The sequence below is a fragment of the Talpa europaea genome (genome assembly GCF_964194135.1).
Source record: "Talpa europaea genome assembly, chromosome: 16".
In the NCBI taxonomy this organism is placed as follows: domain Eukaryota; kingdom Metazoa; phylum Chordata; class Mammalia; order Eulipotyphla; family Talpidae; genus Talpa; species Talpa europaea.
The window spans coordinates 20,182,236-20,208,010 of NC_140084.1; the positions used below are offsets into that span (position 1 = coordinate 20,182,236).

General features: G+C 52.6%; 1 protein-coding gene across 1 annotated transcript; it reads right to left on the reverse strand.

Moving 5' to 3' along the window:
- Positions 1 to 1,775: 1,775 nt before the first annotated feature.
- MEAK7 (MTOR associated protein, eak-7 homolog) lies at positions 1,776 to 12,691 on the reverse strand (the record flags this gene model as incomplete). The annotated part of the gene is made up of 7 exons (XM_084257459.1): positions 1,776 to 1,886; positions 2,355 to 2,534; positions 3,905 to 4,023; positions 7,770 to 8,198; positions 10,265 to 10,409; positions 10,734 to 10,964; positions 12,539 to 12,691. The coding sequence occupies 7 exons, from the start codon at positions 12,689 to 12,691 to the stop codon at positions 1,776 to 1,778; spliced, it is 1,368 nt and encodes a 455-aa protein (XP_084113585.1).
- Positions 12,692 to 25,775: the final 13,084 nt, after the last annotated feature.

A 25,775-nucleotide genomic window follows, 5' to 3' on the forward strand; every position in this document is an offset into this window, starting at 1 on the left:
GCAGCAGGATGCAGGGCAGGGGGAAGACTCACCTTTCCAATCATGAGCGTCCTTTTGCGTTCAGACCTTACTCACCGTGGACACACCGGGCCTTTTTTTAATGAAGAGAAGATGGTGGGAAATAAGTAACGGCCATGTTGGCCCCAGAGAGGCATTTCTCCACCTCTTCCTTCTGGCACTCCTGGGCCCTGGCGGTCTTCACTTGCAGGGGTACCGCGCAGGCCCCAACAGCCCAAGTCCTTGTTCCCCCGTCACTGAAGGGCAAAACTTTCGTGTATTACAACTGGCACCTCAGGGTCTCAGCCCCACTACTGCCTGTTGCTCCTGTGACCTGCACCGCAGAGGACACCCGAGACAGATGTGTACGTCCACAGCCACACTTTGTGGGGAGACCCAGCACCCTGGCCAAGAGAAGTCGCAGGGCCATCCTACACCCCTCCATCCTACACCCCTCAGGCTGTACGCTGAGGTTGCCAAATGCCTGGGCTGAGCACTCCAGGCCTTGTGGGCATGTGCTGGTCCCCATCTGTGACCCGATCTTGTTAGCACAGGGACATGGTAGGAATCAAGCAGGCAGGCAAAATCTGCCTCCGCCAGAGGCGATGATAAATGGCACAGACACCCACAGACCTGTGTGAGAGAGGTATTTAATGGTGCTTTTAGAAAAGAGCGTTCATAACACACTGAGGATTTGGAACCAAGTTCTTTGTATTCAGGGTCAGAATGCCTGAGGCTCCTGATATCCTGTAGCTGCCACATCAGTCAAGAAGAGCAGCTCTGAAACACTGGCTTTTCATGAGGAGCTCAGTCACAGCTGAGGCTGTGTCTGGATGTTGGGCACCACGCTTGTTGGCGTGTATGCCCCATGCTTCTGAAGGCAGTTAGCAGCTGTGCAAGGAGGCAGGGCCGCCTGGCCCTGAAGCCCTGCCCACCTACCAACATCTTGGAGATGGCATTAGGAAGGGCAACCCTGAGGGAGTGGGGTGGTCAAGGCGCTCACCACTTGTTTATATGACAGGCCGCACAGGTCATATGTGCATCACACGTATGTCTCACCGCTATCTCAGCAGAGCACTCAGTCTCAGGCTCCAACACACCCCACATTTTAATAAGTGTCAGAACCACAGTTTTGCGTCTCTGTGCGTCTCCTGGCTCTTCTGTCTGCTCCTGGCATAGACACATTTAAAAACAGTTGAGAAAGGCAGAGGCGGACCTCATCGCCACCACCCATAAAGGACCCAGGTCACAGGAAACGTGTCATCCCCAAAATCCTTGGCTATATTCCCCATCAATATATGGTCAGTGCTTTCTCAAAAACACAGAAATTCCATGCCATTGGAAGTAATCCCCCAAGTGTGTCGAGAGTCACGTATACATGTCCAGCTCCTTCCACCAGTGACATGGACTGTCAAGGCCCACTTTTAACTGGAATGGCCTGAGAGAGGCCAAGTGCCCCTCACAGGTGAGAACTCCCAATCCCAGTAAGCACTGATTCTAGTAGAGATGGCAGAAGACTTCAATTTCATCGATATGAAATGAACTAAGAGTTAAGTTGCTAATTTGACACTTAGGATTTCTGGAAGATACATCCACCAATCAATCTCTGGCAGGAGGAATTTTACTCTGTGTTCCCACGGACATGCTCAGGACCAGCTGGGAGTGACCCGTGTGGCCCCAGGTTCAAGTTAAGCACACAAGGGATCAGGAGAGGCGCTGCAGCTGCACCCTGGGGTGCCCATTCTCCACTCCAGGAAAGATGCACTGGGGGCGCCTCCTCACTCAGCTGGGGCTTCCCGGAGCCCGTGGCTGTGGCGTGTCCGCCCACTGATTTCCAGCAGTGCCTGGGCCTCAGGGTCCGCATCCAGAATACTCTTTCCGGTCTTGGCCTTGGGAAGAAGAGAGGGTGGGCTGTTCAGCAACATGTGGGGGGAAGAATGCCTGTCTCCCTAACAGCCAAGAAAAGCAGAGATGTGCTGCTGGTGTTAAACTTACTGGAGTGGGTCACAGCAAACCCAGTGGGGACCTGCTTCCCTAAGTCCCCCCACTCTGGGATGCCAGCATTGGGTGAAGACAAAGGTGGTTGGGGAGGGCTCCATAGCAACTCTTCACACAAGCACGAACTAGAAGGAACCTAGGCCCCCTTACCTTACAGGTCAGGTGCCTGCTGCCCGGGGCAGTTCCTTCTACTTAGATCCCTGGGTCTCTGACAGGGTACCTGGCTCTGTGATTCACCCACTGCCCCCCGCCACCCACCCAGCAAGTGACAGCCTCTGGAGACAGTGTGGAATGAACTGCTTCCAGGTGGAGGGGGAATGGGCTAAAGCCCATGGAGTGGGGAAACGCCCTGCACTCACCAGCTGGGACTCCTCAGTGTCACCGACGGCCCACACCTCCATCTTCTCAAACTGGAAGTCCTCCTTGGCCGACAGCTGTGGGCTGCTGTATGTGGTGCACATGGGCTTGGCCTTACTGTGTCCTTTTCCAAAATCGACATCGATCCACAGCCCAAAATAGTTGTGCTGCCCACCCATGCCCTGCAGAGGGAGCCGAGTCAGCACACCCCAGCCCACACGGCACTCAGGAGACCCCAGGGCTCTGCTCTGCACTCAACCTGTGCGACTTCACCATCCCATTACCAGATACTGTAATAGAACAATCTGCAAGGTTTCTGGCTTGTCTCAGGGCCACACTGGCTAGGAGCTCAAGGACAGCAGAAGACAAAAAGCATAACACCATCAGGGCCCAGAGACTCCAGCTTCTAACATCAGCAGGGAGGCCGACACAGACCTTGAGCTCAGGAAACCTACTGTGTCCAGGCCTGGGAGGGGGTGTGGGGGGGGGTCTCACCCAGACCCCAACCCAGTGCTCAGAGCCCCAGTCACCTACTCTGTGCTGTCACCTTGAAGGAAAGCAACAGGAAGCAGACCCGGGGCGACTCCAAGGTGTTCCCTCCGCCACGTCACCCCTGGCTCTAGGCCAACAGCCTACACAACAGATCTGCCTGGACCTCCCTGATCACATTCTCTGGGTGTCGCCTCCACCGTGCTCCAGTCAGGTCCCTGGCAAGCCCTGAAACTCGTCCTGAGCAAGAGCCCAGAGTAGGAAATTGCAGTGGGCGCTGAAAGCCACTCCCCGCCTCAGGCCACTTATGGCCACTACTGGGCGCTGCTCCTGAGACTGAAGCCCTCACCCTGCTGCCACCAAGCCCCCATTCTGGGAGGGGTTGGGGGCAACCTGGGGAACTGCACAGAGAACCTGGGAAGGCCCAAAGGGCCTCTCCAACCCTGAGGTGACTGGCCTCAGTTCCACTCTGCCAGCTCAGGGCGGAATTTCTCAAAAGGAACCTTTTGTTAAGAAGCAAAGAAAAGCAATGGGCTGGGGTATGGGCAGGAGGCACATTTCTACCCGAACTCAACATCTGAGTCCTCAGCCCTGTGCCCTTGCCCACCCGGCCCCGCTGCCTGCCCTGGACTTTCAGCCTTTCTCTTCTTCAGCAGCCGGGTCACCAGGCTGGAGACAGCCTTGGGGCAGACAGGTCCAAGGTCGCTGGACAGGAGCCCCTCACCCTGTTCTGAATCATCTGTCAGCACACCCAGGTGCATGGCAGGCAGCAATGCCCAGGAGTGGGTCTAGCATGGCGGTATCTCCAGACATGAAGACCACAGACCAACCGCCTGGTAACCAGGAAGAGGGCTGCCGTCTGCCCATAACCCCCCAAAGGCACCCATCCTCCCATGAGAGCAGCTCAGTCCCCGCCCTGGCGACCACAGCCCTGAAACACGGGCAGAACAACCCGAGCACGGCGTGCTGATGGGCCTGCATGCATGCAGCTGCCCCACTGCAGGGAGGGTGGGCCAGGACGACATCACCAGGGATACTTCCACCGGCCCCTCTCAATCCTTACCAGGCCATTTGGGATGGTCTGCTGCCCGTGATTCAGGTACATGAAGTGGTTATTGTAGCCTGTGTGGGTGAACACGGCCATCCGAGGCAAGATGGAGAACAGGAAGCATCTGTTATCCCCTGAAAGTGACCAGAGCATAAACAAGCCCATCACCCACCTGAGGGAAACAGAAGTCAAACCACCACTGTCTCAGGTGTGCCCTGAGCTCACCACAGGTGCCCGGTGGTGTCAGGCTGGTGGGCAGGCCTGCAGAGGACAGGCCTGACACTTCAGGAACCTGGGCCCCTGCTCATCTGGTCCTGGGGGAGCAGAGGTGAGATTCAGGCTGCCATTCACAGGCTGAGCACATGGAAGGCAGAGGGAGCAGGCCTCCTGCAACTCAGTAGAAAGGTGGGCGGGTGGTCCTCCGCAACTGACTTAGTGCAGGCACAGGCCACTCAGGCAGCAGGAGGTGCTAGGGAGGGCTGTCCCAGGCTGAAAGGAGACACAGCTGCTGTAGGGCATGGTCCTTGGGGAGAGGAACAATGAAAGTGATGGTCGCATCGCACCACACGCACAGGGTTGTGCTGCTGGAAGGTGGCGCCAGCAGGGCTCAGGAAATGGCCAGGGTCCTGCGCCTCAGACCCCTGGGTGTAATTTATGGACTCATAGGTATATTTCCCTCACCATAGAGCAGTCAGCCCCAGGGAGGGATGGAGGACAGCCTAAGCCCTCCGGGAATTCCCAGCAGAGCTGGGGGCGAGGAGGAAGCCAGAGATGTATGTGGCCCAGAGGCTGTCCCTTCCTAGTGAAGGTCACAGCATGTCCAAAACAAGCCGTTCCAGCTACACAGGACCAACGCAGGGGCTCGGGGGAGGAGTGCTAGTCAGGGGGGAAGGACAGGCATGGGGAGCGGACCAGGAACATGAGTGTTGAGGGAAGATGTGAAAGGGCCATCAAGCCCCAGGTGGTCTGGGAGGACAGCTTGGGCCAGCGGGAGGGCCTGATCCTCGGGGTCCGATCCAGACAGATTCCTGGGGTGTCTGCACTGGGCAGTGGGGGCTGCTGGAGGCAGTGCCTCAGCCCCTCTAATGTGGGTAGGTCGCCTGGAGATGCAAAGGGCAGGACTGAGAGCTGCTCAGGCAAGGAAGGACCACGAGGATACAGGCGCAGGTCTGCAGTAACAGGGGGCCACACAGGAGGGACGGTGAGTGCTGGCGTGGGGGAAGAGGGGAGCAGGGCTGGAGTGGTGACCTGGGGCCCACAGAGGGCTTCCCTCCAGGCTAAAGACTTGGACTTAATTCCCTGGACTCAGCAGCCCAGAAGGTGGGGGGTGATTCTAGACACTATTACCTGCCTGATTCCCACCCTGCTGCCCCCCCTCCCGGGCCTGTGGTTCCAGAGTATCACTGCGCTTTGCAATTCTAAGCTCGCCTTTTGACCGACATTTACAGGGTCCCACATGCTAAAGGAGTGGATAGACCACAAAGATGGGCCCCTCAGCTGTAAGGGACCCTCACTCTGGTCTCTTAGGGCCTGCTGTCAGTGGGGAAAGTCACATTCTTGATTCAGGGGCAAGGACCCAAGGGGTCATTTTCACCTGCCCAGCAGCCAGGCCCACAGTGAGCGACCCTCATGTGAGGCTCCCTATCACGGTGCCTGAAAAGCTCAGGGCCAAGGTCATCAGCACCAGTCTCTAAGGTGCTTCCCAGCACAAGAGACACTTCACATCTCCCAGGGGAACTGCAGTCCCTGGCCCAGCCTGGCGCCCAGTCTGAGGCCGCTGCTCAGTCCAGAACCACTGGTAGAAACAGCAGCAGAAATGAAGCAGCTGTGACTTCACTTCTAGTCCTGCAGGTCAGAAATGGCTGTTTCCTTGAGGAAGGATCAGACTGGCCCCAACCTCGACCTGATCTGAGGCAAGTCTGCCCTCTGCTGGAATTCCACCGCACAGTTCAGAGCAGAAAGAACTCAGGCCTGAAATCTTGGTAACCCCAGTTTTCTACCATTCTATGGGAACATTTATTCTGCTTGCTAATAAACCATGAAGACCCTGCAGGGTCACCCTGAACAAAGTTAAAATTGAAGAAGGTTCCTTCCCACATCACTGTGACAGGGTAGGGGGTGCAGAGACAGCCCACAGTGACTGAGACGGCCATCCAGAGAGATAAACTGTGAGCTGGACCCTGGGCTGTGGTCTGGGGACTTGGATTTAAACAGAGTCCCATCACCCCCAGAACTGGTTAAAAGTGGCCCCAATGCTGTGTCTGTACAAATCATGTGGCTGATGCTGAACCCCTGTTTTCCTTCTGGGGGTCTGGAATTTGGAGGGTGTGCCAGGCGGAAGGGCCTTAGGGACCAGCCCCCACCCCCAACCCTGGGAGCTGACTCTGCAGGGAGCATCTCTGCTAGACACACTTATTGGGGAGCTAATTAGTTATGAGTCGACTAGATGCAGAGCCCTCAGAATAACTGAAGTGTCAGGTGTCACCCCCTGACATCATGGGGAAGGATTGGTAGCAGCAACTGGATAAAAGATCTGAAACATTCTGAAACACTGAGAAAATCAAATCCCAAAAACAACAAGGTAGAGGAAGACAAGTCTTCATTTCATGCTTCCTTCCACCATCCCAAGCAAATGGCCACCCAGGCTCCAAGAGCTGACATCTCCTCAGTGCTGGTATACTGCCCCAGGACCCAGGTCCCTGACCAAAGATGCTCTGCCTAGCAGAGGGGCGACAGAGACCACTCCAAGGTAAGTGGCACCACAGGGAAGACATGGCCCTCAGGGGGTTGGGAAGGCTTCCTGGAGGAGGTGACCCTGACTAAGTTCCCACAAGGAGCTGGTGGTACACACACAGGTTGGAGAGGGAGGGAAGGCAGCATGTGCCAAGTCGCCACCTGCCCCAGAGCCCAAAGAAGAACAGGAAGACAGCCTCAAGAGGCAGATCAGGCACTCAGGTTTGCTGGGATATGACAAAGGGATGAGGGCAGCTAGAAGGTGTCATGCATGCTAGAGTGAGACGGTGAGAAGAGGCTGAAGGGACAGGGCTAATGGTCACCAGTCTCTGTGCCAGAGGAGCAGGCAGCCTTTCTCCCCATCTCCTGAGTCTCAGAACCCGGGGTCCTCCATCCATGGACCCAGCCAGGGGTGGGGAGCATTAGCACATGAGAGAGAGCAGGCCTGGATCTGGTCTCTCTTGGAGACGCAAGACAGAAGCCCCCACACCATAGCACATAGGGCCTCTGAGCAAACAGACTGGGCGGCCGGCTGCACCCAGCGCCAGAAGCTCAGTGCCCAGGAGGGGAGTGCTTCTGGAACGTATCTCTAAACATGTTCATCAAAGTATTTTTCTTGGAGGAAGAGGAAGAATTTACTCAGAGCCCTTTTTCCTAGGACATTTAAAAGGTCAACCAAAGAGCTTCCAACTTTCAACAAAAGTCTTAAACCACAAAAAATAGCAAAAGAGAAAGACAAAAACAGCAGAGGAGCTACCACCAGGGATCAGTCCCAAGAAAGGAAGATGTGTGAGGGAGACAATTGAGGTCCCAGGGTCCCTAACAAGGCATCAACCACCCAGCCTCTCCCACAGCCGGGACCTGGCTCCATTGGCCATGCCGAGCTGCTGTCTCCTCTCCGGAAATGCAGGGTGAGAATACCTGACTTGCTCAACTCACCCTGCTGGCAGGACCAAAAAAAAAAAATTCTTGAAGCATCGAATCACCACAAAGAGGGCAGTCTGACACCAAGAAGAGCCCCACGAAGGGAAGATGCAAGCTACCCTTTCACTCAGGCCCTTCATCCTTGCCGAGGCTCCATGAAGCAACCGTCTCACCACACCCCTCAAGAGCGCCGCTACCACCTCGGGTCCGGGGCCAGTCTTACCTTGAAATTGAGGCTTGACCTCCCAGGAGCAGGAGGCAAACCCACCAAACACATGGCCGTCATGATCCTCCAGGAGTGTCACGCAGGGCCCCTGATGCACGATGTGCCCAAGGAGCTGGGCGAAGCTGTGCCCATGGAGCTCGGATGCAAAGAGCAGACGCCAGCGGTGCCGCCGCTCCGCGGGCAGGTGGGAGTTGATGTACAGAAGCGATGGCACATCCAAGAGGCTTTCAAACTCCCTCCCTTGGGCCACCTGGCGCTCAGGGACCAGGGTGGCCAGGTTGAGGGACGAGGGCAGGAGGGAAAAGCCTCTACGAATGACCACGCTCAGGAAGGTGGCCACGTGGGGGACCCTGAACACCCAGTCCTCGATCACAGCTTGGTCACAGTCACAGTCCTGCCACTGGGGCCCCGCAAGCTTCTTGCCACCTAGAGAGGGGGAAACAGCGCAGGTGAGGCGAGACCCACTGTCTGATCTGCACTGGCCACCGCAGGCGCCACACACAGCTTCTGAGCCTCGGCACAAGGCTTGTCTGAGCTGAGAGGGGCAGTGAGTACAAAACACTCACCCGATTTCAACAACCAGTGCAAAAAAAAATGCAAACTTTCTCAAAGCTAAAATATTGACCACAAAGTGAATTTATATTTTGGACATATTCTTTTTTTTTTTTTTAAGATTTATTTATACAAGAGCCAGGGTACAGGCCAGATGCACGGGAAGGTGAGAGGTTTCAGCAGAGACAGAGTGGTAACAGAACAGGCAGACTGACGAAATACACTGCTGAGGGGAGCAGCGGGTGACACAGGAGAGGTCTGCTCGCCATGTGGGTTGCTCCAAGGCCGGCGGGGATCGAACCGGCACTGCAGAGGCTGTGGATTGCTTCACAGCGCTGCGCTCAACCACCTGCGCCACCAGGGAGGCCCTATTTTGGACATATTCTCAAAATTAATTGAGTCCTCCCACTATTTGAATCCTGTCATTGGAATGTTTAGATTGCGTGTGTGGCGGGCAGTGCTCATACTTAATCTCTGGGGGACAAAGCACCCATGTCAACGCTCTTCTCTGTTCTCTCTGATCAGGCCCAGGGGACAACTATGCCCTCACCCCTGAGCCAGGCCCAAGGCCCCCTTTTCAAGACTTCCTTAGACCACTATCTCGTTGCAGGCTTCTGCGCCAACACAGCCACTTGGGGAGGCGGTAGAGGTGTGCTACTCTTCGTGCCAGTTGGGGCAGTAGCTGCCACTTACTGGGCACCCCTCTAGTCTATCTGGGAAGAACAGGCTTTACTAACCACAGGTCACACCTAATTGTTCTCAAACAACAGCCACAGTCCTCTTCCTACTAAGAGTGAAGGTGGCCTAGTTTGTGGTCAGGGGGTCTACCTCGTGGTCACCTACTGCATCGTGGTCAGGGGAGCCTGAGGCCTCCAACCCTGTCTCCAACTATGTCTCACCTACTAAGAGTGGAGGTGGCCTGGTGGTGAGGCTGCCGAATCAAATATACAAAACAGTGCATACTACGTAAATTTATAAAATGTAAAAAATAGATACACGCATTATTAAATGTTCTACTGTGTCATTCTTTCCAAATTCTAAATACCTTACTTAAATGTTTTTTTTGAAATAACCTATTTTTAAACTACATTTAAAAATCCAGTGTTGTAATAAAGTTGTACCACTTTTACAAAACAAGTCTGTTTAACAAGAGATTCAACGGGAAGTACTTCTCACACCCAAGTGAACTGACATGTATACCCATTTCTCACCCCCCAACATAACACACTCTCTTGCACACACGAGTGTTCTCCAGGACAGACCCCCAATCAGACCATGAAACACGCCTCAGTAAAGGCAAATGGAAATCATGCAAACTATGTTCTTCATCCAGAATGGTATGAAATTGCACATCAATAACAGAAGGCAACTTGGGAAAACTCACAAACATGCAGAAGTTAAACAACCACTGCTTAGTCAGGTTTAGGGGGCATTTATGATCATAAATGCCGAGATTGAAAAGAGAGAGAGATGGCAAATCTACAACCTAAGTGTCCACCTTCAGAAACAAGATCAAACTAAACCTAAAAGAAGCAGAAGGAGGGAAATAAGACATGAGCCAAGAAAAATGAAAGAGACCAGACAAACAACAGAGAAAAATCCACAAAGTCAAAAGTTGGCTCTTTGAAGATATCAACAAAAAATTGATACACCTTAACCTAGGCTGGCCAAAAAAAAAAAAAAAAAAGACCAAAACAAATGAAGTCAGGAATGAGCGTGGACCCATCGCGGCCGGACTGGCAGAATCAGGATTACAAGGAAAAACCATGAACCACTGCCTGCCAACCCGCTAGCTCAGCCACAACAGGGTTGAAGGCCTCAGGCCCCCCAACCACGATGCAGTAGGTGACCACGATGCAGGCTCCCTGACCACAAACTACGGTAGTTGAGACAGAAAGGCTCCGCCCACAACATGCAGGTCCACATCACTGGGCACTTGCCTTGAAGCTTCACCTCGGAGAGCAGCTGTGCGGCCAGCACCGGGATGCGGGAGTTGGCATCTGTCATGTCCCCCCCAGCCCAGCCTCTCAGCAACTTCCTGTAGTGCAGCACGTGCACTACAGAGCCGACCAGGTCCTCTGCAAACTGGAGACACAATTTCACCATTAGCAGCATTTCCACCGGGACCTGACACCTACCTCTGACCAATGTGGGGATGATCAACGTGGGGATGGGCATTTACTTCTTTAATGCCAACTGTGATGATGGGGCACAAGGTGGGAAAAGTCATTTGGGTCTGTACTTATTTTCCTAATGATGCCCTCGACTGCTCTGACCTCAACCAGTCAGCTATGCTGTCAAGGCGCTCCTCCCCGCCATGCCTCCACCGGCTGCTAACTCATCCTCAGTGCCCCATTTAGGGTTGCCCAGACTGCCCGGGATGGCTGGGAGGGGCCCATGGCCAAATACCTTCTGCACTTGTCCTGCTTTCACAGGATCTTCTGTGGCAGAAATCATCTTCAGGATCACCAGGCCCTTCTCCTCAGAGCTCCCTTTCAGCAGGTGGGACATCGACACTGTGAACTGCTCCTGGGAGATGCCGTCACTGGGCCTCTGCACCTTGCCCAACAGGTCAAGGGACTTCATACCATTATACAGCCTGGTGACCATCTCTGGGGGAAGGGCTTTCCCGACATGCCTCTGTTGGGGACAGAGAAAAGGCTGGATTTAAAGGTGGTAGAATCACAGGAAAGGAACTCATTAGGAGTCCATGGCTTCCACCAGCCTTAACCTTCCTACATCCCACAAGCCTCTCCCCCAGGGAACGACACACCACACAAGGACCACGACCTAACTGGTCCTGACTTCGCCACTCTCCCCGCCTGCCCTGCAAACTTCCCAGTCTCCTGAGGGGCCACGTCTTTCCCCGTCTGCTCTGCACTCTGCTCAGAACATCTCCTTCTATCTAGACTCCGACTGCTGCCAAGTGCATGTGCAAGTTTATTAACATCCAGAACAGAACAGAATGTCTGTAGATAGCTGATGGCGTATCTTCTCCAATCAGGGCCTTCTAGACATACCAGAGAACTTCCAATTCTTATCCTCCGAGTTCTTTGTGCTCAAAATACATTTTTAATTCATCTTGCTTTAAATCAAATCTAATTTTTAGTGTCGTGACAGTGACATTCTGTAAGCACAGTTCTCCTTTTAGGCCCCCACGTCAAATCTGACTTGGTGCAGGGATTACAAATAAACGAGCAAGAGCAAGTAACAGACTACAACTTGTGTCTGGGATGGGGCTGAACCCCAGGTTCTCCCGTCCTAAGTCGCATGGAGGGGTCTGCACAGTGACAAGATCTGTGGCCTTGTCCTCATAAAGCAGTGTCCACTCTCACTGCTGTGAAGAGCATCCCCATTTCTAGGGTGTGCTCACTGGAAAAGCAACACTTCACCCCTCCCCAGAGGAAACTTGAGTTGCCAAAGCCCTCCCATCGACTTTTAGTCATATTTCTCTTGATCAACACTGTGGATGTTGTCACCCACTGAGGTCCAGCCTTCCATTGGCCTGTCTGGTCCTGTTTGTTCCAGATTAGTGAGTTAGAAGACCAGGGGTCTTCTAATGGAAACACACAGATGCATACCTGCACACGTGCACCACAGCTGTGACTGTGATAACTTTCCTGGTGGTTTCTCATCTGTGAGGTGAGCTTGACCCACCTCCTTCTCACTCCCAGGAAGATGAGCTGATGTCTCTTTGCCAGTGTCCTGCTTCAGTCTACTCACCCAAACAAGCAGTTAAAAGCCCCATAGAATGGGATAGGGTGACAGTCCTAACTCCTTGTCAGATGAGCCTTGAATGTGAAACCTCATTGTTTTGTTGGGAGCACCCTAAAATCTCTAGGACAGCAAATACATCCAAATCCTTTTAAACGCAAAGGTGCACTGGGGACTGCAGTCGCTGAGCCCAGGAGCCTGGCTCAGGCAGCTGGTCACAGTCTTGGGCTCGGAGGGTGTGTGGGAGAGTAGTGATTCCAATGACAGGAAGCAGGGCAGACCCAGGTTCAGGCTGCAATAAGAATGGTCCCCAAGCATCTCCCTGCTAAGGCAGAGGGGAGCAGAGCCAATAACCGTGGACCCCCCACTGAAGCACTATGTACAATCTGCCCTTACTGGAAACAGACCATGTGGAGTCCACAAGAGGGTCTAAACAGGACAGCGAGGTGGCCGAGGGCCAGCGTGTGCAGACCCCTTCTGCAGGTGGAGGCTGCGCTGACCTTGAGGGCCTTCAGAGAGAAGGTTCGGAGCGGGGACCTGGGGCTGGCTTCCTCCGCCGAGAGCACATGGAACAATCTGTCGACCTCTGCCTGCTCCTCAGGGAGAAACTGGGAAGTGAATTTGTGCTGCAAGCCACTTCTGCTGTTCCCCATCTTCCCTCTGATCCGGGGGGGGCCTATGCAGAAGGAAAAGATGCCACATTAGAGAGAAAGTTCAAGGCACGGTTGTAGCCTGGAAAACAGATCTCAGATGGGCTGCAAGATGCAGTGGGAACACAAGAGTTATGTCACAGGTTTCAGCATGGTGGGACCTTGACACACAGGGGGCGGGAGAACGGATACCGGGCCCCATGATCCCAAAGCATCATGAGCCACTGCCCACCACGGGTATGTTCTTTGACAATAGTCTCCGAGCTGAAGCAACTAAAAGGTACAAAAAAGTCAGTAGTTTCATCCAAAAAGTTGTCTAAATAAACAGGTGTGAAAAAAAAAAATCTGTAAAGCTGAACCAGTGCCTTGCAAACACCCGGCAAAGCCAGCCTGCCGTCCATTGAGTGTCTCCTCTGTCATACGGCTCTACTTCCCTACAAGCTTCTTGAACAAGCCACTCAGATTCGACTTACCCATCTCTAAATTGGGAGTCACCACGGATCTACCTCACAGTGCACCAGGACAGTTTAGTGAGTTAATCATCACTGGAGATGCTAGCAGAGAATGGCACCCAAAGCCAAGTGACCTTTGGTGACCTTTGTTCATAGTCACAGACGTCACTACAGAAAGGAAGCAGGTACCCACAGACTGAGAGACTTGCAGGGAAGAGCACAGTAAGGGAAGATCTCCTACAAGGCGAGGCAGGTGCTGTGCTCCTCAACCCATCCTCAGACCTGACCTGCACACTCGCAGCAGTGAGCCTGCTGGAGAGACAAGCACAGTCTCCCCGTCTTTCACTGAGATAAGATTCACCTAACATCAAGTCCATGGAGTTCACCATGTTCTCGTGAGGCCTACAGCTCATTCTCAGTGTTGTGCAGCCACTATCTCTATGCAGTTCTGGAATATTCCACTACCCCCATAAGAAACCCCACACCCAACTCCTGAGGCCCTTGGGCATTTCATGGGGATGGGCTCCACATGCCTGGCTTCTCTCTCACAGAATGTTTCCAAGGTTCACCATGTGGTGGTATGTGGCTGCCCACCATTCCTTCTGTTGGCTGAACAATAGTCCAGTATGTGGAGACACCCCCATGGTCTGCCTCCTTGTCTCTGGATGGACTCGGGGTCTGTCACCCTCTGGGAACCATGAAAAGTGTTGCGGGCAGCTGCCAGGCACATGTCCTGGCTGGAGCCCCTGTTCTCAAAGGTGGAGGGCCTACACCATGGAGGAACTGCCAGATCACAGGATAATGCAGGATAATGCAGCATGTAACTTTAGAGGAATGGCCAAACGATCTTCCATTTCCCATTCAGCAGCAAAGTCTGGGCTTCTGATGTCTCCATATCCCCCACAACATGCCTGTTATTTTTCTGTCTTCTTTATCATCCCAGCGGGTCAGTGTCCACCCTGGACAGGGAGCCTCCAGCAGAGGTACCTGTGTGGGGCCACTGGCAAGGCACAAATGAGGGCTGATGCCACCCTGTCACTCCCAGGTTATGTGATTCCAGAAGCTTCCATTCATCGAGTTTCTCAACAGAGTAAGAGCCAAGAAGGGAACCCTCCCGCCCTGGGCTCAAAGCCCAGCCTGCATCAAGGCCCGGCTCCCTCATCTCTAAGGGAGTGGCACAGGGTGCCCTCTGGGGACTGGCTATCCTCTGTCCACTCTTCTGAGAGCTCCAAGAAACCATGGACATTTTAAGCTTGATTAGCCAAAGCTGTTATCATTTTACTTTTTACTGCCCACTGATTCTGGAGGAGAGTAGGGAAGCACACAAAGAGAAACAAGAGAGAGCAGGCATCATTCATTCCAAAGCTAACTTAACACAGTCACACCCCTCATAGTAACACACAGCTGGACCAGGCTGGACCACACAGCCCAGGCATGTGGGCAGCTGTGGCTCCTCCGTGTGTGTAGTTACTCTCTAGGCACGTTGACATCCCCGAGAATGTATTTCTCAGAAGGTTCTGGGCCCTGAAGTGAAGCATGAATGTGTAGTCTAACATGTGATGTGCCGGCCATGTGGCAAGCATCACTTACCATCCTCAGGCAGCACTCTGGAGCAACTACAGAAAACACATCGAGGGCCTCCCTGGTGGAGCAAGAGGTCTCAGCACTATGAAGCTATCACCAGCCACCAAAGCACAAGTTTGATCCCCAGCCAGGGAGGTGACCCACATGGTGCAGCAGACCTCTCCTGACTTACCTGCTGCTCCCCTCAGCAGTGCATTTCAGTCAATCCACCTGTTCTGCTCCCCACTCTGTCTCTGGTGAATTCTCTCACTCCCTGTACCTCTGGCCTACACCCTAGCTCTTGTATGCATAAATAAATAAATCTTCACCAAAAAAAAGGAAAGAAAGAAAACACATTGACGCCCACCAGGCAGGGACACGGGCTCATGAGGATAAGCCACAGCATGGAAATGTGGGCATCTCAATCAAAGTGTGGGGGTCAGGATGTCTTCTGTGATTTGGAGGAGGGGGCCAAGGAGGGAGACACTCTGGATGGGTACAATTTAGTGACTGGACATCATCATCATCTTTGTGAAAGATGCAGGAGAAGCAAGGAGGGGTGAAGCTGTAATTAGGAAGGACACAGTATGCCTAACACTGGTCAGGAAAGAGGGCTTGGGGTCCTCTGGGGAGCTTGCACCATGATCTTATCTTTGTGTATACAGTGTGGCCTTGATTTGCTTTGTTCCTTCATGGTGACCAGTGAGGCCATGATGGTGTTTGCATTCAAAGGACATCCTACAGTTACCCTGTGTGCCACCAAACACTGGCCAACACACCCAGTATTGGGGCTGCCTCCTCTCTGAAACATGCCACAGTCGCAGCTTTACCAGATCTCTGGTAAATCATACCAGCTTGAGCCAGAAGTAATTTCAGCTACATAATTGAAATTGAAGTTTTTTCTTAAAATCTCTGTGACTGTACCAAGTCACCAGAAAACACATTTTCTCCCTTGCCCCCACCCCTGCTAATATCCTGAAAGTGGTCAGTATATAAAAATTCACCTGAGTGAATTCTATTTCTATTCTATAGTCCATTCTATAGTCTATTCCGTTCTACAGTATTCTACAGTGTTCTGTTCTATTCAATTCCATTCTCTATGCTATTCTATTTGTATACTTGTCTTCATACCAAAGACACTTGCACTTCTAGAAAACATCAAGGTGAAAGAGGCTGGTCAGGAATCGAACTTGTGCTGCAGTGGCTGTGGATAGCTTCATAGGTTGCGTTCTTAACCCTTGCGCCACCAGGGAGGCCCCTGCCAATATTACTTTCAATGACAAAAAGCTGAAGGCCTTTCCTTTAAGATCAGGAACAAGACAAGGATGTCCTCTCTCACCACTGCTCTTCAATATACTACTGGGGGTCGTAGCCAGGGCAATAAAAGAAAGACATACAAGGACTCCAAATAGGGAAAGAAGAAGTAAAACTATCACTATTTGCAGACAATATGATAATATAGTAGAGAACCCTAAAAACTCCACAGAAAAACTACTCAAAATAATCAGCCAGTTCAGTAAAGCAGCAGGATACAAAATCAACACACAAAAATCAGTAGCCTTCCTAGACACAATCAATCTGAAGAAGAAGAAATCAAGAAAACCATCCCTTTTATAATTGAAACAACAACAACAACAACAAAAAAAAACACTTGGGAATAAACCTAACAAAAGAGGTGAAAGACCTATACAAAGAAAATTATAAAACACTGTTAAAAAAAATAGAAGACACAAAGAAATGGAAAGACATCCCCTACTCATGGATTGGAAGAATTAACATTATTAAAATGTACATCCTACCAAAAGCAATATACAGATTCAATGCTATTCCAATAAAAATCTTAATGATATTCTTCAAAGAAATAGAACAAATACTGATGAAATTATACGGAACCACAAAAAAACACAAAGAGCCAAAGCCCTATTGATGAAAACAAAGGAGAAAGGAGGTATCACACTTCCAAACTTCAAGCTATACTACAAAGCCATAATAATTAAAAGTTTGGTATTGGAACAGAAACAGACACACAGACCAATGAAACCGAACAGAGTCCAAAAATAAAACCACACTTGTACGGACAACTGATCTTTGACAAAGGAGCAAAGAACATGCAATGGAACATGGACAGTTTGCTCAATAAATGGTGCTGGGAAAACTGGACCACCACATGTGAAAAAATGAAACTAGACCACTACCTCTCACCATGCACAAAAAAATCAACTCATAATGGATAAGAGAACTGGACACAAGACCTGAAACCATAAAATATATTGAAGAAAATATAGGTAAAACACTACATTGCAATAACATCTTTAAAGACTAATCGCCCAAAGCAAAGAGAGTCAAGGAAAAGATAAACACCTGGGATTACATCAAACTGAAAAGCTTCTGTACAGCAAAAGAGACATTAACGAAAACAGAGAGACACTCCACTGATTGGGAAAAAATCTTTGTACTCCATTCAACGGATAAGAGACTGATCACAAAGATATACAAAGAACTCACACAACTCAACAAAAACAAAATAAATAATCCAGTCAAGAAATGGGCAGAAGAGGGGCCTCCCTGGTGGCGCAGTGGGTTAAGCACCACACTATGAAGCAGTCCGCAGCACCAGTTCCATCCCCAGCCGGCCAGGAAGCAACCCACATGGCACAGCAGACCTCTCCTGTTTCGCCCGCTGCTCCCTTCAGCAGTGTATTTCAGTCAGTCTGCCTGTTCTGCTCCCCACTCTGGCTCTGGTGAATTCTCTCACCCTCCCCCATCTCTGACCTGTACTCCAGCTCTTGTATGCCTAAATAAATAAATCTTTAAAAAAAATGAACAATGATGTAAAAAAATTAATAAAAAAAAAATGACAATGCCAAGGCTTGTAATATGGGGGAGGGGGGAGGGGCGGGGAGGCAGGACTCACCTAAACCGCTGTGAGAGATGGCAGTCTTCCCGAAACCTGGGAGGGGAAGGTTTTTGAGAGGTTAGCACAGCATCACCCCCCGGACCACCTGCACCCTCCAGGCCACCTGAGCACCAGGCCCCACAGGCAGGCATCCAAGGCCGGCCTTCCAGGTGCAGGGGTCCACTTGGACCTCAGACTCCAGTCCCTCTGGGTAGCTCCTTTCTGCACCTCTTCTGGCTCGGAAGCCCTTCCCACCTTGCACACCTCACCGCCCTACTCAGACTCGAACTGCCTACTGCCCTAATGGCCCCAGAGCAGGCCCTCCTTGCTGGCTTTGCACGCACCCCTCCCCACCCCCATCCATGCCCCACTCAACCCCATCCACTGACCCAGCACCTGGGCCACTCTGGCACATGGACATTTGTGTTCAATGCATCACTCTCAGGTGAGCTGGCACTCACCTGGCCTCCCAGGTGCAGATTTCAGGCCAGCCCGACCCAGGTCCTGAGAAAAACAGGTCCCTCTGTTTTTCTCCATTTTCTCTTGGATCTCCCACCCCAGGACCCGTCCCCTCAAGTATTTCCTTATCTCTGTTCCACAGCCCACGGTTGGGACAGGGCAGGGGATCAGAACTTTAAAGGCAGCGAGTGGCAGAGCACACCCCACCTTAGAAGAACAGAAGCCACCAGGGTGACTGACTGCAAGGACAGGACAGCAAGGACGGCAATGAGCTGATGCCACCTCTGGTCTCCTGTCATGAGAGGTCATTGAAATGCTGCACCCAGAAACCCCAACATTCCAAAAGCTTCTCCCTGACTCAAAACCTGGGGATACCAACCTCTCTAAGGGGGGATTTGGGCTAAAAGGCCACCACCATTTAAATGTCACTCCTCAGAAGCATATGGATGTACTGTGGTGATGGAATCGTTGTGCCCAGGGTTGTCCCTAAGAGCCTACGGCTCCACCTCCTCAGGGACACTGGCCCCTGATACCAGTCTGTACCTCTTTTCCTTCTATCAGTGGCTATGGGCATCTAGCCAGGACATCAAAGGATGGACAGAGATACTGTGGAGGTTAGTGGCCCACAGGGAAAGACACACGAGCTCTCTACAGAACTCCAGAAGACCTGGGGCAAAGTGGCCTGAAGGACATGTCCTGGATGGGTCTTCAGGTACCAACATGGTTCATCTGGGGAGTGGGGACAGGAGCCCAGAGACATGGGGGTGGAAATGAGGAACAGCGAGGTGAGTAAGGGAGGAGGGAGATTATATAAAGAGGGCTGAGGAATAAGAGGCACCCATGCAGTCAGTCACACCAGCCTCCTACACTGTTGTCTGCAAACAGAGCACAGGGAGGGCCAGACCTACCCAGGCCCCACAGGTTGTGAGAAAGCTGGGTGAGCCGCCAACAGGGAGGACAGAGGGCAGAAATGCACAGGAGAGGTGGCACCTGAGGTGGCACAGGGAAGCACCAGGAGCAGCCACCAGGAAAGGCTGGAAGCAGCTGGTGACACAGGGTTTTCAAGGAGGAGGAAATAGGTGTGCAGCAGCCTCAAGTCCCAGTGGTGGGAGGAAGGGCAGTTGCTAAGATCAGGCTCCTGCCCACCGTTCTTAACATCTGGGGGCCAGTGGGCAGGGGGCTTATTTCCAAAGAGCTCCATGGACCACTTGTCTCCTTTTATAGACTGCCCTGACAGGCAAGGCAAGAGGTACAAAGTATTCCCAGCTAATCCACCCTGCCCTCCATGCTTTAATCACACCAGAACTCTCTTTGATCAGCTTTGGGGAAGAAATGAAGGCCTTCAAGGCACACCAACTTCTCCCCAAATGCAGGCTCCTGAACTTTTCTCTGGCAACAGTTTCCTCACAGGCCTCCCTAGGCTCACACAGAACAGAGAACAGCCATTTTTCTGGAAAGTCATACTTGAGACAACCCCACGCTGGCCAGAGTCTTCTGGGGGTTTACACATATCAGGTTCGCTGAGTGTTGTTTAAAAATTGTTTACACCAGTGGATCTCAAGTGGGTGAGTGGGTGGAGAGTGATGATTTTTAGCTGCTGCACTGGGGTGCAGGTCCAACTAAATGTCCTAGGATGCACCAGGTAACCCCCACAACAAAGGGCTGTTTGGCCGCAAATGTCAGGCGGGCTTAGACTGAGATACCCCTGCGTCCAAGGACAAGGCTGTTGGCAGAGTGTGGGCATCCTGAGCTGAGGTTCTGAAGTCTGAGGAGAGCAAAGACGGGATCTGAGTTCATATTCTGCCTGTGGACTAGCTACTAAGCTTCCTTGAACCTTGGTAAAATTGGGGAGGCACTGCCAGGCCCACAGTGAGGTAGGAAGGATTAGATGAGGCGAGGAAGGACTCTGCTTTCTGGAAGCCAGAGACAGAAAGATGGTCCAAGACAACGGAGGCTTAGGACAGGCTCTAGGGTGGAAGCCAGTCTTTAGAGACAGGACTGCACTACCTGCTGGCACCTGGCTTAGCTGAGTCAACCCTCCTCAGCGTCCTGGGGGCACCCTCCACTCCTGCCTGCCAGTCTCTAACCCTCTGCCTCCAAGTGGCTGGCCTGGCCCTCAGCCCCCTCCCCTCTGGGGGAGACTCCAACAGCCTCATGTGGTCAGGACTCCAAGCCCTGCATGGGGCACAGGAACTGCAGCCCTTCTGTAAAGAGCCAGATTGGGCTGGGCCACCCTTGAGACAGCATAGAATCTCTGCTGGCCAGAAGGTGACCTGTCCAGGGCCTGTCCGAAACCTGCTTGCCCCCCCACCTCAGGCACCAATCTGCAGGGGTGTCAGCTGGGTGTGCTTTCTTTTCCTCTCCCTTGTCCTGAATTTGACTCAGGACCTGGGAAAAGCTAGTGAGTTGAGGTCAGAATACAAGAAGGAAGCCCACACCCGCCCCACACTCCAGTCACCCCCAGCCTGCCGCTTCACACGGCTGCTCCCCTGTCTATCCCGCGTCTATACCAGCTCTGTTGCTCAGGTCCCTCCCGGGACCCTCTGATCTGACCAGGCCCCTCTGAAGGTGCAGGGGAATCTGACCCGGCGACCACCCCAGCAGACCCTCTCTTCCCTCCCCCACCCAGACACCAGAGACAGGGCGGCAGCCGGAATGGGGCAGGGGCCGGGCCCCCTCAAGCTCCCTTCGCTCTAGCACCAGAGCCACGGCCCCCGAACCCTACCGGATTCGGGCTGCCGCTGCCCAGGCCGCCGGGCCAGCGCCTCCCACTCAGCTCACCGAGGCCCAGACCCCCTTCCGGTCCAACTGCCCGAGGATTTTCCCTGGAGTGGCCCGGCCCCAAGGCCAGGCGAGGGCACTGACGGGCGGCCCTTTGTCCCAATCACAGAAGCGGAAACTGAGGGGGCGGAGCCTTGTAAAGGAGTTGACCAATGACAACGCACCTCATGGAGCGTGCCAGCGTGGACTGGTGAGGGCGGAGACGCAGGCGGGGCCGTGGGCGGGGCCGTGGGCGGGGCCAGAGGGCTGTGCCGGCAGGAGCGCTGGGAGGCGTGGCCTTTCTGCAGGTGCAGCTGGGGCGGCGCTGGGAAAGGTGCAGGTGGCGAGGTATGGAGGCAGGTGGCGAAACAGTGGAGGCTGATTCAGTTGAGGAACCAGGGAAGAGCACCTGGAGAGAATGGGGGTGTCTGGGCTGAGGTAGAGAAGACTGGGTGGGTAGTAGGAGAAGCTGAGTGTGGCTGCAATGAGGGAGTAGCTGGGAGACAGGTGAGGGGGCCCAAGTGGACACAGTGAGAAAAGAGAGGCAGCTGATTGCTCCGTGGATTAAGACGGAGACACGGAGCCCCCCTGCCGGAGCCCCCTCTACTCTGCTCCAGGACCTCCTTCCATGGACTCAGTCCCCTTCCGGCATTCCCTCCTAATACCAGTCCTTCCCACTAGCATCTAAACAGGCCTATACTCCCCTGACCTCCAGGCCTTTCTCCAGTTAGTATTCACTCCCCCATTCACTCCAAAATGTTTCAACATTTCTTCACTTCCCATTCATTCCCCAAACCACTGAGACCAGGCCCCAGGACCCTACAAAAAAGCCAACACCACTTGCCGCCTGACATGTACTGGTTCTCAGCTGGCACTGCCCATCCTCCACAGTTCTCCTTCCTGGACTTCTGGGTCCAGCACTCCCAGCTTTCTCCCTCTCTCCCAGGAGTTCTTGCTCAGCCTTCACTGGCTTCTGCACCACCCAGCTCCTCATGCTGCCCTCTACAACCCCTCTTTTCACTCCACTTGTTGCCCTAGATAACGTGCTTCCTCATGACTTCAAGTCCTACCTGCCTGCTTCACTTGCCCCCAAACACATTCACCAGACATCTGCTTAAGACTGCACCTCTAACTCAGCTCAGCCAAGCCGAAACTCGGCCTCTTTCACCCAAAACCATTTACTTCCTTCCTCAGTGATGTCACCCACCTCCCATGGTCTGAGTTGGACACGTGGACTCCCTTGCTCCCATATGCCATGATTTATATCACCTGTTTTACTCCAAGGCATGACCTGGCCTCCCCTCTTCCATCCATTTCCCCAACAGCGAGGCCCCTCCACCCCACCCCGGTCCAGGCGAAACCAAAGTAATAACCTCTTTCTGGCTCCTTTGGCTCCTTTAGCCCTGCCCCCAACCCCTGCAATGCCATTAGTGTTCCTAATACAGGGATCAAATCCCTGCCTTGCTCCTACACTGAGTCACTGGACCAGTCATCATAAAGTCCCTGCAAAGCTCACAAGGGACCATGTTTCACCAGGACACATAGCTGCCCCTGGAAAAGGAAGGACTATTTACCTCCTCACTGTGAACTTGTCTCTAAAATCACAGAGGAGCAGAAGCTTGGCCATTTGACTTTCTGTCAGTCAGAATGAAACTGGGAAGCAAGCTGGCAGTCCACCCCAGGCCCAGAGCTGCAGAGAACAGCATGTCCTGAAACCAACATTGCAACTAGACACCTGGCAGCTGAGACCCTGGCAACCCAGATCCCCCTCTGCCCCTTCACAGGTAACCCTGCTGGGGACCTGACCTGAGTCATTTTGACACACCCACTCCTCCACATAAACTGTGAGAACAATACCTGACGAGGTGGGCTGTCCGAGGCTTCCTGGTGTGATGGGTTAAAGGAGCTGAGGTGTCAGACTGTGGGTTTAGGCTAGTGGGGCCAGGACACTGGAAGTTCCAGAAGGGCGAGGGCAGCACTTACTTGTGCCTAGAGATGCCTACTGAGCCAGCGATTAGACAGCAGGTGAGACAGTCCCTGCTCTCAGCACAGCCTGTGCTTCCTCATCAATCCCCACTCCCCCAAGGGGGACCACTAGATGAAGGGGGGGTGGCTGGGAGGGATGGTGGGGAGTGAAAGATTGTTTCAGGTTTGCTACTTTAACTGTCTCACACAAATATATGGGTATTCACTTTCTCCCTTTCTTCAAAGAACACATTAATGAATAATAAAGTATTCATCTGTCATCTTTTCCACTTTGGGGGCTGTAATATTTTAAATTTTTAAAAGGTTTCTACTGGGATGACAGATACAAAGTCAAAGGACATTCTTTACTCTCTTTATTTCCTCTTTGACCAGTATAATTATTCATTCCATTTCATGATTATCTCTGGAAGAAATTTTGTCAAATAGAGGAAGTGACATCACCCCGATGGCTGCAGATAACTTAGGTCCCCATGGGTGTAAATGGGCTGAGTGGCTACTCCTGAACTGCTGCCACACTGTTTAAGAAGTTCACAATCCCATCTGCTCACGGGCTAGGAAAGTCTTGACTTTTCTAAGTGGGAGAAATTAATATTACTTGAAATTTGACAAATGAAAAATTTGCCTTTGTTTTCTGTTTTCAGTATATCCTTCATGATTACATACCTCATCACCACTCCCTGGGATGTGGCTGCTGAGCTGCCCCCCAAGGCCAGGTCCTGTTTAGGGGCCTGTTTAGGGGCTGCTTCTGTTAGGGGGAAAAATGTCCTGAGCTAATCCCATACAGGCTTTGTGGACCCCACTCCCACTCCAGACCAAAGCCATCAGGACATTGGGAAAGACAAATCCCATCACCACCATAGGGAAGGTGGCTGGGACCTGAGGGTGGAGTTAAGCAGCCAGGTTGGGTATAAAAACCAAACACGTGGACCTTGGGGTCGCTCACTCAGTCTCTTGCCTCCTGGCTTCACAGCTCCTGGCTTGCGGCAGCTCTCAGAGTGCCATTTGGGATTCCAGATCGGCGGATTGGGTAGGACACATTTAAAACTCTGTCTCCCACTTTTCTCCCTGAGTTGTACATTTCCTCATTTCCCCTCCCCTTGTAAGTAAACCTTTTATTAACCTTCCGTGTGTGCCTGCAGTAGAGTATTGATAAGTCCTTATAAGCGCGCGGGTGAGGACCCACAGTCAGGCACCCCATTTTGTATCAGGGCTGCCCTATAACACTTCCTCTTAGTGCCCAGGGTCCTGTCATGTGTGGTGGTATCTCTGCCAGTGCCACCCAGTTGGGTCTTCCACCTAATTCTCCCACCTCCACAGAAGAGCCAGGGCTCCTGCCAATTTCCCTCTACAGCAGGGCACCCACCATTGCAGTCCTCAGGTGCCCACCTGAATGGTGCAGAGAACCCTGCGGTTTGAGCCACACAGATGGGACAGCTTCAGCCAGGTCCCTTCGGCCTATTCTTATTAGCCCCGCCTTTGTGCAGGCAGGCCCTTCCACGTGACCTGGAGCTCGCATCTCCATTCCTGTTAATCCCCCAGAGGCCCAGGAGGCAGCACTGGGCGAGGTCAGGGCACAGACTTCTCATTAGGAACCAGAGTCCCAACTCCATCATCACTTAGAAACCTCGCAACCTTGGCCCAAGAACCCTGAATCTCAGAGTTTCCGTGTCCTTGTGGAAAACACATGATGATAGCACCCACAGAGTATGTGCATTACCCCAGAGAGGATCCTGAATTGGGCTTTGGAACAGAAACATCAAAATTTAGTAGACGCTGCCTCCCAAAGGCACAGCCACTGGCTCTGGAACGTTCTGCAACAATGCCAACATCTATATCCACAACACGTGATTGAGGAACCTCAAGCCACATACAGCTTGCAGGGCAGAACTGAGGTTTTGATTTTTGAATGTGCATCAATTTTGATTTATATTTAAAGAAGCATGGGTGGCAGGCAGTCACACTGCAGGGTGCATGCTGGGCCCCAGGCAGCATTTCAAAGTAGAAAACCAAAAGCAAAAGCACATCCCACCGGCCAGGATGGCTAATCTGAAAAAAGACAACAAGCAAGCGCTGGGGAGGATGTGGGTCTGGATCACTCTGCCCTGCTGGTGGGGTCTGCAGGGTCCCAAGTGAAACAGAATCACCACGTGAGGCAGCAAAGCACCCCCTTAAGTTCAAAGCCCCCCCCACACAACTGAAAAGGCATTCAGACAAATACTTGCACATGTGAATAGCAGCGCTATTCAAACCTCCCAAAGGTGGACGCCGGCCAGACTCCATCAGGGGATGAATGATGAGCAGTGTGTGGTCCATCCACACCCTGGACTATTGCCCAGTAGAAAAGGCAGGAATGCCGATGCCTCCAATGTGAGGGACTTGGCCACAAGATCCCAGAAAATGAAGCCAGATACCGGGGCCACATATTGTCATCCCATTCCTATGAGCTGTGCAGAAGGCGCACCTCTTTGGAGACAGATGGTAGACTTGTGGGGACGCAGGGTGGGGAGTGGCCTTGCTAAGGGTACAAGGTTTACTTTTGTGGTAAAGAAAATATCTTTTAGAGGCGACAGCTATACAGACTGTTAATATACTAAATGTCATGGATTTGACACTTTAAAGTCATTCGTTTTATGATATGTAAATTTCACCAAGACAAAAAACACAATCCTTTGAACCCCACACCCAGAAGAGTGGCAGGGGGGCTCTGGAGAGAGATTTGTTGGAGGGCTGCACCCATCTCCCCCATTTGACTGGGTAGGGGTGGGGGCCTTCCTGTGACATCTGGGCCAGTTGGGGGTTGGAATATAGTGGCTCCAGCCCCTGTCCATGTCACGTGGCAGCAGCCAAGGGGATGGCAGAAAGGGGTAGGTACCAGGCAGTGACCCCCACCTGCCCCCACCCCGCCACCCAGGAGCCAGTCAGAGGTTCAGGGTCTGGGACAGGATTAAGGTGCAGTAAGTGTGGCCATCTG